Source organism: Melozone crissalis, unplaced genomic scaffold (genome assembly GCF_028551555.1).
Source record: "Melozone crissalis strain CALT ecotype California unplaced genomic scaffold, PUWL_Pcris_2 ptg000019l_1, whole genome shotgun sequence".
Classification (NCBI taxonomy): domain Eukaryota; kingdom Metazoa; phylum Chordata; class Aves; order Passeriformes; family Passerellidae; genus Melozone; species Melozone crissalis.
The window spans coordinates 5,817,918-5,832,103 of NW_026535797.1; the positions used below are offsets into that span (position 1 = coordinate 5,817,918).

The 14,186-nt window shown below is 44.4% G+C and overlaps 1 protein-coding gene across 1 annotated transcript in view; it reads right to left on the reverse strand.

Moving 5' to 3' along the window:
* The window catches only part of GRK5 (G protein-coupled receptor kinase 5), a 151,394-nt gene that overhangs the window by 87,184 nt on the left and 50,024 nt on the right, over window positions 1-14,186 (reverse strand). The window contains exon 2 of the mRNA XM_054276544.1: window positions 2,394-2,489. Coding sequence (XP_054132519.1) covers window positions 2,394-2,489 — 96 coding nt within the window. The remainder of the gene's footprint in view (window positions 1-2,393; window positions 2,490-14,186) is intronic.

Consider the following 14,186-nt stretch of genomic DNA (forward strand, 5'->3'; position numbering starts at 1 on the left):
TGATTATTTTTTTTAACCTAAGTGGCAAGACTCTGTCTGATGGAAAATGCTGGGAGGAGGACAGGCAGCAAAGAGGTCTGTGACGAGCAGATGTCCTGATCTCTAAACAAATTGAATTAGGCTGCAGCCTTTCCCTTGTATAAAGTTTAGAACCATGGTTTGGAAGATTGGAAAGATCATCTAGTTCCAATCCCCCTAAAAGACCTTCCAATAAAAACCTCATTCAACCTGGCCTTGGAGGAAAAAGCATTTCTGGGCTCTCTATTTCTGAACTAGAAAGGTAAGGATTTTTTATGGTATGGGCTGAAGTGCAGACACCCTAAGACATTGAATCCCCTGCAAGTTCCAGAGCAGTTGAAGGGCCAGGAAAGATGTTCCAGTACATTCCCTGTACCTGTGCAGACATTAGTCTGAAATCCTGAGATCCTTTTAAAGGACTTGCAGAAAATAACAAAATAAGAATGGGTTAAAGCCAGGGGAATTGTTCTTCCTCAGCAGAGGCAGGAAAAGAAGCCCTTTAAGGCCAGACTGCAGTGAGCAGTGCTTGTTCCTGGGTGTCCAGGGAGCACAGAGCCCAGTAAAGGGATCTGCAATGGATCCAGCCAGAGCACACACATGAAAAGGACTTAATGCTACAGACCCACCCACCCAAGATGTGTCAGACACCCTGCATGAGCCAGGAGAGGTTCAGACAACTGTTTATCTGGGGTGTTTCAGCTTCAGAGATTCACTGAAAATGGCAGAGCCAGCAAGGACAGATAGCATTATTCAGGCTGAGCAGTGCCTTATTCCTTGTGTAATCACATCCAGCTCAACTCAGCAAAAATCAGAGTTACAGAACCAGGATTTGGACCTTATTTCCCACTGTAGAAAAGGCAGTTGCTAGAATTCCCAGCTAACAGGTAATCACTGCAGTGACTGAAACCAAATCTGCCCAGAGATCCCACAACAGCTCTGGCCTGGTTACATCACCAAATCATTCACTGAAAAAATGCAAAACAAATTACATTAGGGTGAAGCTGACACACACAAAAATGCCAGAAATAGCATTTCAGAAACAGAAATAATTGTCAGACCTAATTTTTTAAAGACTATTTAGTAATCTAGATAGTAGACCTTTGTAAAGAGAGAACATTTTATGTGGAGCCATTTTCCCCTTTGGAAACCAAGGCTGACAGAACAATGGGGAGAATTGCCTTTGCAAATTACAACATATTAAGTCAGGTTTGCTTCCAGCAGGTTCTGTACCTTCAGAAATTGGTCAGGCTTTGCATGTTTGTCAGCTGGGGAAACTCTACACTCTATTCTCCTGCCTCTCCTCTTTTCTTTACCTCCCTTTAGCTACAAGAGAAGGCAAAGGAAGAAAATTTTACTGAAGGTGACCATGAAAAGAGTCTTCCAAACATTCCACATATTTCCTCTGCATAAACATGCTGTGGATTTCTAATGTAAATAGTGCCAGGGCACTGTCACTCAGACCCCAGGAGCTCACCCAAGTTAGACAAATTATGCTGCCCGTTATCTCAGTTGTTACAGATTCTTGCCTTTCATTCATTTCTTGCCAGTGGCTGGATTTTATGTGCAGGGGAGAAAAGAAGCCTCAAATGCTGAAGTTAACCTCTTGTGGTGAGGCCAGTAATCCTGGGCTTTCCAGGGGAGAATGCAGAAGGAGATAGCTACTGGCCTTGTCTGCCAAGGCAGCAGTCAAAGGAATGCTGAAATTTGGCATGTGTGAGCAGGAGAAATGCAGGGCTGTGAAAATGGACACTGCAAGCTCCCTGCCAAATCTGCAGCATTTGGCCCACGTGAAAAAAACAAATTAAGTTGAAATAAGTTTTTTGCTCCATTAAGTTGAAGAGGGGATGGTGCTGCTGAGCAAACCTGCCTGGCAGAAGCCTGGCTGCTGCTTCAAGCATCATATCCACACTATAATTAACACTAACTTACAGTCAGCAAGGCTCATTTCCTCCCAGATAAGGAGATACTTACTAGAAGGGAGTGCAGGATGTGATGAGGGGATTCCTTTCTGAATATGTTTTTACAGCCACACTAGAAGGGACAGAGTGAAAGCCTCTGCCCCACATGCCAGGTGTTGTCCAGCTGTGAAACCCCTTTGGGTCCTGGAACCTGTGTATGGAACACAAAGGGCCTGGATGCTGCCAGCCCCATGCCCTGCCCTGCCAGTGCAGCATTCCAGCCTCTCTGCCTGGTCTACAACCCCTTTAGGAACAGAAAATCAGCATTTTTGGCATGGCAGCACCACAGGAGGAACGTGCATTGCATGCCCACCTGTAAACTGACTCCCTGTAACGATGAGCAGCTTTAATGCCATTCTAATGAGCCAGTTCTGATAGAATTTATGCTGTGCTTCCAAAGAGGGGAAAAGCTCTTACCTATTGTTCTTCGGAGATCTTCACACTGGCTAATGTGAGGGAATTTCAGGATTTCCTTCCACTTTTTGCTTTTGCCTTTGCGTTTCCCTCCACCCCCTGCAGAGAGAGAAATACCAGGATTAGATGGCTCTGGGAATACAGTTCCACCCAGAGTTTACCTGCCCAGTCACAGTTCTTATGGATACCATTGATAATTAAAGCTGAGACACTGTGGGTTGATGTACAACAGATCCCTGGAAGTGTTCAAGGTAAGGCAGAATGGGGCTCTGAGCAATCTGGTCTAGCAAAAGAGATCCCGGCTCATGGCAGAGGGTTTGCAACTAGATGGCCTTTAAGGTCCCTTCTAAGCCAAACCATTCTATGATTCTATGATACAGATCAAATTTCAACTTGTTTGAACTAAAAACAGACCAAGGAGGTGGCATCTGGCAGATCAGCTCACTAAAAGTCAGTGGACTTGTTGCCCACCAGGTCCAGCTGAGATGACAGTGCTACCTCCTGACAGCATCACCTCTTCCCCAACCAAGAGCCACTTCACACAAGTCAAACAATCTTGTAAAATTACAGTTCACACGTTTTCAACACAGATATATCCCCCTTCTGGTTTTGGGACAAACCCTGATTCTATCCCAAAAAAGTGCTGAAAACTGAAAAAATCAAGTTCAATTCCTACCATCCCCTCCCACCCTCACATTACATATCCTGCTGTGGCACTGCTGCTGCTCTTACACACTCTGGTCACTGCTGCTTCCACAGGACAACTCTCTGACAAAATTAATAGCTTCATGAGGAAAAAAATCACTTATTGGTTCTTCTTTCTGTTCTGCTTGGAGAGGCTGTGCAGCTAATGGAGGAGGAGAATCCCTGTGGACATGAGAGCCCAGATGCAGACTGGGATTCTCTGAGCCCCTGTATTTACTGCAATTCAGTCCCTGCACACAAATTCTGATCCACTTGAGTCTATTTTGCATGCACTGGCATGCTGAATGACTAATTCAGAGCTGAGTTAATTCTGTAGAGGGGTTGGTAGAGTCACAATTGCAGATTGAAAGTGTCTTGGGTCCTGCATGACATTACAGGCTAAATTAGGAGAGCACTGACTCAAGAAGCAGCAGACCACCAGAGAGAAAACAGGAGCCTTGGAAAAAAATCACAAGTATTGCTCTCTGTGGGGCATTTCTGATCACACAATGCCATCTTTGGCACAGGAGAGCTCCTTTTGAATCTCACCTTTTGTTCCTTTGCTTCTGATGTCCAAAGGTTTTGCCATCATAGAGTCTGCCTTGAATTATTTTAAACTCCTTATTGACAGGAGCTGATTGTATTTCTGCAGCATGCAATGTAGAGCTGAGATATCTGCACTGGCCCTGCAGGAACCAGCTGGTTTGGACTTTGAGGAGCACAGCCCTGCTGTCCTTTCCAGGAATCAAACTGCAGGAAAGCACAGAGAGCTGTGACTGCCTCCCCACCCCACAGCATTCTGCAACACAGACATTCCCCTTGGGTCTGTCATGAATTCTGCTTCAACCCTCCCATCAGTGCATCCCAGCCACTGCTGCTGAAGTCATTTCCTCCCCATCCCTCTGCCCACAGCATCAGAGAGCTTGTCTTGCTCTCTTGGTCCTGCATGCTGAGGGCCTTAGGTGAACTGCGAAGTGCTGTTGAGCGCTTTGTGGGCTGGGGTGAGCTCCGTGATCATCTGTTCACCAACTTCTGGAGCACATCTGCTCCCAGATGGCTCTGGCCTGGCTGCCAGTGGCCACAAGGGGTTGGATTCAGCAACCCTAAGAGTCTTCACTGGTGTTCATGTCCCCAAAAGCCCACTCCTGTCATCCTGCACAGTGGCTCCTGCATGCCAGGCTGCCACCTCCACTTGTTCCTCCTTTCCTTCTCTTCCAGGGGCATTTTCCTTTGTGCTCCTGCCCTTATGCCTCATCACACTATACTTACACTTCTGTCCCTGCACCCTCCCTTCACATACTCCTCTGGGAAAATGATCCTTCCACCAGGAGTTCCTGCTTCCTTTTCTCTTCCAGTCGTTTTCTGTGGCTGCATTTTCTTCTCTGAACCATTCTTCCCTGAACTTTTCTTCTCTTTGTGTTTTCCTCACACTCATTTATCTTAGAATCACAGAATCCTACAATACCCTGAGTTGGAAAGGACCCATCAAGATAACTGAGTCCAGCTCCTGGCCCTGCACAGGACACCTCAAGAAACACACCTGTGCCTGAGCGTGCTGTCCAAATGTTTTTGAACTCAGACAGGTTTGGTGCTGTGAGCCCTTCCCTGGGGGAAGTCTGTTCCAGTGCTCAGTCACTCTCTGTGTGAAAAACCTTCTCCTGATACCAAACCTAAACCTCATTTCTGTGCTCCTCATTTCTGGCTGCTGCCACTGCAGCACCTCTGCTCTTGCCAAGGGTCAGACAGAGATGCTGCTTGGGGCAAGGAGGAGCTCTCTGCTCAAGGGATGCATTTTCAAACACTTTTGGACACAGGAGGCAGTGGGGGTCAGCCAGGTGAAACCATCCTTTAGGCTAATCTGCTCAACACTGGTGCATCTTCACCCACTGAAGGTCTCCCCTGTAAGCACTAGAAATTCCAGAGCACACTTGCTTTCCCAGCCACCTTTACAGAAGTCCTCCCCAAAAGGCTCCATCTTTAGCGACATCAAGCAACACAGAATACTGCAGAATAGCCCTTTGCTCTAAATGACAGCTCTGAGATTTGTGCAGAGGTGATATGATCCTGCTAAGCTGGGCCAGAACATCTTTAAAATCCATTCAGTGTAAAATATGTATTGATGTATTTACATGGGATGATGTATTCCTGACATTAAATTCCCATCAAAACCAGGGAAGGGCTCTGTGGCCCCCCGTTACAACCGTGATCAATACAGCCAGCATGTTCCCTTCTCTTTTGTGGCTATCCTCCAAAAATAAGCAGCCTTGCCTGATGAATCATTTGCTCTTAGCTGAGCGTGAAGCAGCGTTCCTGCTTTGCTTGTGACGTCTTTATGTTAAAGATTCTGATCAAGTGCTTTAATCGACCTGACCTTTCCGCTCCCAGCTCTTCTCGTGGAGCCAGCAGTGTTTGCTGCCTCCAAACGTTAACTCTGGGGGGGTTTGAAGGACATAATGCACTGAGACAGCTGAGACACACAGTAAATTGTCTGGTAGAGCTAAAAGGGGAGGTTTCTCTGAGCAGGTCATGGTGCAGGTTGCAGAGGGAAGCTTTTCACACGTTGCCTCGACTGCTGCCTTTGCACCCTCTATTCCATACAGGAGGATTTGCACTCTTCAAGGCAGCTCTCAGGGCAGGACTTGACAGACAGGCCATGTTTAAAATCTAAGTTCCATCATGCGGTGTTGGAGGGTTTGACTGCTTTAAAATTTTGCTGTGCTGCTGCTGACAACCAAAGGTGAGCTGCCAGCAGCAGCACAAGAGCTCAGCCCCGCTGCCTTGCCTGCACTCAACAACTCAGCATTTGCAAACTGAGGGCTGAAGCTAATTCTCTAACATGTCAACCAGTCCTGCAGGAAACAAAAGCATTTGCTCTACATCCTATCTACTGAAAAATACATGGCACTTTTCACATCATCTTGTGATGCTGCATGGCAAATCTAGCTCTGATCTCTGCTTGTGAGGAGAGAGACATAACCAGAGGCACACATGTAAAACATCTGCCAGCAGGAGTTACCTTTAGTCTAAAGTGCCTACCTTTATTCCCCTCCGTTATTCAGGATATACTTATTCTCCTAACACCAAAGGGAGACAGGAAAACACCTGCATATTATTAAGCCAGTGAGATATTAAGTGGTTTGTCCAAAATTAAATGAGAAATCAGAGACAGAGGACAGAGCTGATGATGAAGCTGAAGAAGCCAAGGCTTTGAGCCTGTTAATTCTGCTAAAGACAGCACCAAGCCATGCTCATGCTCAGATGATTGAAGATTATTTACAACACAGAGTAAAACATATTGTTGGATGAATTTATTCTAGCATCACACCCGTAGCATATTCCATTTGTGCCTCATGCCACCATGCAAGGTGGATTTTAAGGAAGGACAATCTGGCTTCCTACTGCTGCTCTGTTCTTGGCCAAGTTGATAAGGCAGCAGCACATCCCATGCTGCCAGGCCTGGCTAATCCAAGACAGCCAAGTATTTCATCCAAGTGTATTAACTGCAATCTAGCTGATCCACAGATCACTGGAGGATGACTACAGTTTCCATCTTCCACTTCACAACAGCACCTGGGCTGTCACCCAGGGCCTCCCCAACAGCAGCAGAGAGTTCTGTAGCCTCAGAATGCAAGGCCTTGATTACACAGTGAAAAAAACCCACCAAAAATATTAAAAGTCAGAAAAATCATGGTTAGTGTCCTGTTTCCACTCACAAGATGTTTACATTTCTTCTCTTCTTCCTCTTGCCACCCTGTCTCTGCTCTGTCCCAGGGAGATGTTTGAAGCTATGTGTTCTATATGGAATTGCCATATTAGAGTAAGGTCTGCCAGTACAGGATGGACTGCAGGCAGCTTCAGAGGAAGATCCTAAAAAGCTGTTTCGGAAGTACTTGAAAAACATTAAATTTGTTCCATATTCTGTTAATTAGATGTGGCTAACAAAACATGAAGGTGTATGGCTTCCAATCAATTTCTTCTCCTTTTTTAGCATTTGTGCTACTTAGAATCAGGCTGTTCTTATGATCCTGGTAAACGCCCTGCACTGCTGAATGCCCTCATGTCTCATGTGGGTGTGAACACCAAAGATTAACTGTGTATTTGTGAAGGAAAAGAATACTAATTTTAATCTTGTTTTCCTAGAGCGCCTTGTCCTAATGAGACAGCATGAATAAAACTTACCAGCCCATCATTTTCCCCTAGGAATTTTTCATGTCTAATACATTCAGCCTCTGAGGCAAACAGTTTCACCCTTATTAGACCTGTTTCATGTGGAAGTTCTCCCAGGTTCACTATTCTTCTTTCCTATTAGTTCCACCTACGCTCAGCTGTACTAGCAAATAAAACCAGCTTGTTTTTAAAGAATAAAAGACTGCTTGCTCTCTGCCCTTCATCCTGCCTCTCTCCTCTGGGGATAAAACCCCAGGAACCCTGGTTTATTCTGAAAAGATCTTAGATGATGCTCCTGATTTAACCTGTGCTTACAGCACTTACAAAGCTGTCAACAACCTCTTTATGAATCCCCTCCTGTCAGCCCAAGGAAAATGCCATGAGTACGAGGGCTGGATTTCCAAGAGCAGGTGGGTGTCCACCATGGGGTGCAGAGCCTCTGCAAACCAGTCTCTTTTATCAGATACAATAAAAAGTCCGATGCAGGCCCTCAGAAGAGAATCCTGTTACACAGCCCCTCTTATCGACGCTAATCTGGTTTTATCTCCCGCAGCCTTTTTCATGAGCGCGGCTCTGGAGAGTCACAGACCATGATAAGGGTTTTGTGCCCATCTCCCCTGCTGCCACAGCACATTTGCTCAAAATGCTGCTACAAATACCTAAGCATGACAACCACTGTGTCAAACACCTCACTGCTTCTTGGGAATGAAGAGCAGATGTGTTTCTGTGCAAGCCTCCAGAACCACATTGCTGGGAATTTCACAAGCAAAAGCACAAGCAAAAATATAATGCCAGCTCCAGAGGGAGAGCATGCAAGAGTCAGGCTGGCTTTGCAACCTGAGGGCAAAATATTTTGTATACAACTGGCATCTAAAGCACCATTAACCTTGGCTTACAGAAGTCAGTGTTGATAAACACTTACTGCAGGAGTATCTGCCTATGATTTAAAGAAGAGGTCAGGTAATACTGCAAATACTGATAAGAGGCTGAAACATGACTTTAACAACACATTTTTTAATGTTAATTATAATAATAATAATAATAATAATAATAATAATATGCTTTAGTAACATCTACTGCCCTGAAGGGACAGAGAAAGCTAAGGGATTAGTCTTTGAAGACTGATCCTCAGGGCTTTACAATCATATGTCAAGGCCATTTTGTTACTCCCCTAGGAATATAAAGGAGTCTTTGCACAAGCTACCTGCATGCCTGGTCAGAGCACATTGAAAGGACTTAACTAAACTGAAAAATCAAGCCTTTAATTTCTGCTCTAAGTCTTAAGTAGGCATCCCAGTTTGTGGCATTCTCCACACAACTCTGCCTACATCCTCCACTGGATATTTTTAATGCATCTTTTGAGATTATTTGAACAAGTTTTCTTTGGGTTTTGTGGGTCAGTTCACATATACTGAGTTTACATTTCACTGCTATGCTAACAGAGAGTTGCCTGGTCACAAATTTCCCTGGATGCAGTTTAATTTCCCCCAACATAAACACCTATAGTTTGTCTATTATAGTGTCTCTCTCTTATACCTTGTATTTAACTGCATTGTGTTTATCTGCAGCTGATAAATGAGCAAAAAGAGATTGTTGGCTTTTATATCACGAACAAAAATAATCCAAAATATACAAAATCTATGGAAGATTTACAATCTATTAAAAAACAACAAACAAACAAACAGTAAATTGAACAAAAATGAAGCCAGCTATAATCTAAAACAGTAAAATTGATAAGAGCCCAAAATTTCAATTTCCTATTCTTGACCTCAAAGTAAACAAGGCTACTGGCACAAACCCAGGCATTTTTATTGGGTTTAGAATGCACTACCATGTACTGGCTGATTCAACACATCTGGGGGACTGTCTGGAGACTATTGAGAGGTTTTCTTCATCAATAGAGTTGATACCATAAAAAGAAATTGTAACACTTCCATATGAATGATTACTATGGGAGACTAAGCTTTTGAACAGAGTTGTTGAGAATCAAGGTTATCACCCTGCTGAAAATATTAAATCCCTCAGTGGACCTTTCCTCCCAACTGCAGCTGAGACTGTATTTCAAAGTTCTACAAAATTCTGATGTAAAGACATGAAACCATTTCACTGTGATAACATTTGAGTCATCTCAGTTCTCTAACGTCAAAACATTATCATAGAACATATCAAATAGAGTGCTAAGATATCACTGGAGCAAAATGGGGATGGTAAATTGACATTCTTTACTTTGTTAAGATGATGTTCCTATATTGTCAATAAGAAGGTAGAAAAAGCAAATCATCTTTTCTCTTAAGCAGACACTTTCCTGCAAACCCTTTAATTTTTGACAAAACTTCATTCTCTGAAAGGAAGATTCTTTTGTCAGAAATGTTCTCAACTGTCACATGCTCTGAAGTACACAAGAATTAAACAAGGAACGTGGTCTCCCCATAGCTGAATGCTTGAGTGACTCTAAATTCCCACATTTCTTACCAATTCCCTCGAGTTAATTTGCACAGCTGTGAGTTGCACTGACTGTAAGAGACCTCCTTCCCATTCTTCCAAAGGAAGAATGCAAAGCCCTGCTCCAGAAATCCTGCTTGAATAGGGCTTGATAACATCTTTCCAGGAAGGAACTCCTCTTTAAGCAATGCCTTTTAAACTTATGACCTGTTCTATATATTTATTACCCTGTTTAGCAACATGCATGCAAGCTACCAATCAATCCTCCAAACCCAAACCTGCAAATGCAGCGTGGGGTGGTCCTGTGCATGGTCAGGATGATGATCTTTGTGGGTGCACAACCCAAATGCTCTCAGGTCTGCCTCCTAAACCCAAAATACCTTACAGGGATTCCTGGATCTTAGTTAGATACAGAGGTAAGCGAGGAGAAACCTAAAAAGCTCTGCTGATTTGCTGATCCATAATGTGCAGTTCTGATGTTTAGCAACAAAACAGCACAATGTGCAACATGAGATAGGCAGGAGGATTGCAAGGAAACCTGACCCTGGTAGAGGTAAATACATGGGCTCAGCTCTCCTGAAAAATAGGATGCCAGTTCCAGAGGGAGAACATGCAAAAACCCAGCCCTGAGCAGGAAACCATGTGGGTTCTGTCTGTCCCTGTCAAAGAGCTGTGTGGGCTTTTTCTCCTGCAAATAGTTCTGCAGTATCTAAAAAAATAACTTAGCCTCTGTGTTCCTGACATTTGAGTCTCATAAGGAGTATTTCTGAGCTGTGGGGAGGAGATCCAGCTGGAGGGGAGGTGAGAATTCAAGTGTTCCTATCAGCAGTCTATAGCCAGGCTCCGAGAATTATGTTCTATTCTGGTTTTTTACCCTCATCTAAATAAACTTACCAACAAGACTAAAGAAAAGAATTTTTGTAGACATCATGAAAAATTAACAGCTTGAGACTAAAACAATAGCTTGTTTTATTAGGCCTGGCTGATTATTCAGTTCCACCAACTTGGTAGAATTGGTAAAGCTTTGAGATGTTCTGACAAGAACCCAGAAATCCACATGTTAAAAAATTGTGAAAATTAGGCTGGGAACCTCCTTAGTACATGTGTATGGGCTGTACTGCCAGAACTTTTTTAGGGGAATTTCCCTTCTGTGACACCTTTTGCTTCCAGAGTCAGCCAGGAAGGAAAGTGCAGCATCACATCATGCCTAACACTAGGTCATGTCCTATTTGGGATCAGGACCAGACATGTTTTTCTTCACCACAAAAGCAGATAACTACCATCCTCCTTGCTCCCCGTGGTCAAGCAACACACTAATTTCTCAGACATATTCATAAAACATAAATTAAATGCTAGATATACGACGAGCCTTCAAACACACCATAGGGGCAATGTGGAGAGGGGGAATGCGTGGTTACAACAAGCATTTGCCAGCTGCAGTGACTGACTGGCAGAGGGGAAAATGTGGGCACAAGCATTGATTTGGAGGAAGAGGATTCTATGTGGATACCAGGGAAAGCTGTAGGAGGGTGCACAGCACTGATGCAGAAGGACATGGCCAGCTTCAGGGGAGACTTCCCCCTCCCTTAGCTACAAATCCTGGCTTTGCCCCATCATCTTGTCCAGCAAGAAGGTACCAACAGCTGCTTTCTGAGGGAGGTGCTGCTAGATCCCCCCTGAAAGCACAGCAAACATCCTCTTCAAAAACCACTGACAGCCCAAGCCGTGATGGCAGCAGTATTGTCTGCGTCAGCTTTGGGGATCATTATTGTAAAAGGTTACAGAAGGGATTTGGGTTAATGGAGGTAATCTGTGATTATCTGATGCAACAGATTGCTCTGCCAGTGACTCATTCCTTCTGCCACAATATACTGTGGGCTGCAGCTGCAAATAGAGAGCAGGATGGAGCTGGCTCCCGAGCTAAGACTGTCCCTGTTGTCTGGAGAAAACCCTACAGGAGGAGGGGGTGCCAAGGCATTGCAGGTGTGTGACAGCCTGGCACAGCCTTCCTGAGGGGAGTGGGCTGCAGAAGTGTACTACAGTCACTCACTCAGGGGTGTTACTATAGCTACCAGTTGAAGGACTCAACACAAAAAGCAGAACTAGAAAAAAAAAAAAAAAAGAAAAGAAAAAAATAGGAGGTAGAAGACAAAAAACAAGGGAAATTGCAGAGCAAAGGCAGAGGGTTCCTCTGATTAGCTAATGAAGTGCTTCAAAAGCAGTGAGTGAAAAATGAGGCTTGAAGGTTGCATGGTCTAAGTGTCAGATGATGCAAGCAGCTGGCCCAGCTCGGCTGCCTCTCCCACCCACCCACCCACCCGGCTGTCTTCACAAACACAAACCAGAGCTCCATGCCAGGCATGCATTAACTATTTCCTCATGGCTCACACAGCCCTGCACTTCCACTGGCTCTCACTGCAGCCCTGGGGCCAGAACTACAGCAAGGTATTGATTTGGGCCGTCAGTCCCCCTGAGAGCAGCAAAGATCCTACCACCAGAGACTCTAGGAGAGAGCAAAAGCCAAGTCCTGCCATAGCCTGGAAGATGCAGCAAGAAGAATAAACAGCACCATGCAGCAACCCCACACCTCCCAGTGGAAAGCCCCTGCCTCTGGTTTGGATGCCCAAGGCAGCCCAAAGCACCAAAAGCAGCTGCAGCCAGGGATGGGCACTTCTAATATGTACATAAATCTAAATAAATGTATGATTCCCACTCACATGCTTTCCTGACAGCCAGCTGCTCCCTTTGCTTGCTGTTATCATCACTCGGAGATTTATGTCACTGCCTGGGACAGCTTATTAGCAATTTTTATTACAAAGCATACACATTTGGCTGGTGGTGGGCAAGAGCTAAGCCTCAGAGTAAATAAAATACCAGGACAGCTCTGAGGGAGTGACAGAGAACAGATATCTGTGGGGTCCTTACCCTGGCTCTGAAAGGCAATAATGGCAGGAGGTCAGAGATCAGCGGCTTAATTGTCCAGTGAATTAATGGTGACGAACGTCTGTTTCCCCTCTTGTTAAAAGTGACACCAGATATTTCAGAGAAAGCAGAAGAACACTTGGCTACAAAGGAATGTTTTGAAGGCTGAGGCTGAGATTGTTGCCAGCCCCAGCCTGTCAGAGCAGCGCAGGTCAAACGAAGTCACTGTAGGAACTGCTGCTGACTCCAGCACAAACCAGAACCTTCTGGGCCCAGACACAGATTACCCTGCTCACTCTGGAAAGAAACATTGTTTGCTTGTGTTTAATAAAAAAGTCAGATCTAGAGCTTTGAATATGCAAGCATAAAAAATAACAAAAAAAAAAAATTTAAAATTATTGGAGTATGAATTGCACCATAAAAATCAGCCTGCGCTTGTTTCCTCTCATTTTGAAGAAAAATAGAGAGCAACAAGAAAAAAACCAAACAGAATATATTAAAAAATGCAAAAAAAATCTGTACTTCTTCCCTCTCCAGAAAATGTCCCTCTTTCATTGTCCTGCACAGCCCTGGTTCAACAATGCATCTCTTAGTGGAAATTGTCATCGTGGGAGGAGTAAGGAAACTGGGAAATGCATGGGGACCACTTTCACCAGTCAGTGACATTTTCTGAAGCTGCCTAATACTTTTCTATTGAAACAACTTCCACAGGGAAGAATGAGGTCTACTTATTTATTTTCTTCCAGTTGCTCAATCTCATTGCAATTCAGATTTTCATGTGTAGCTGTAAGAAGAAGGATGAAAGCTTCCCTTTGTTTTAAGGTGGCTATGTTAGCTTTGAGCTGTTATGAAAGAGACTGTAGAGCACATCTCTCCCCTTCATCTGAATACACGTGGACCCCTCTGGTGTTTAATTTAATCTTCACAAACAAGGAACAAGCACTTTCTGAATATTAAAAAACACAGTGTCGACCTACCAGTCAGTTTTTGAGAAGTATAATGTGACTTCTTACGTGGCAAGTAATCCCCCTCATTAGGGGACATGCTGATACCTTTAATTAACAGTGGTAACACATAACACTGTTAACAAGGATGCCTAACCCTGAATTAGGTGACTAAAGTCTAAGTATTCTTTCAGCAGTGTTTTCTACAAGGGGTCATGAGGACTGCAGACAGCCACACTGTTTTTTAAGTCAATCTATGTGCTCAGTCTCTGGCTGAGCTAATTATAATGGTGCCTTTAGCATCACTGCCTTTAAGTGTCTGCCAGCACGTCCCTAACAAACCACCAGGTCCATGTTTTTCTAGCCCAGACAGAAGAGTCTGATTATCAGCTCAGAGTTCATTCATCTCCAAGGCCAGGCTTCCATCCCACATGAACCCAGCTTGCTGAACTTCAATTACCAATGGAGAAGTTCATGACAAGACATCGTTGATCAGGGCATTTGCTTGCTTCCTGCTGCTGCCCCTAATCAGTACCTGGGGGAGGAAGGCTGCTGGATCCTCAAAGGCTAAAAAGACTTAACATGGTCCTCAAGGGCTAAGGGAGGCATCTGGCACAGCATTTCCAGTGTGAGGATG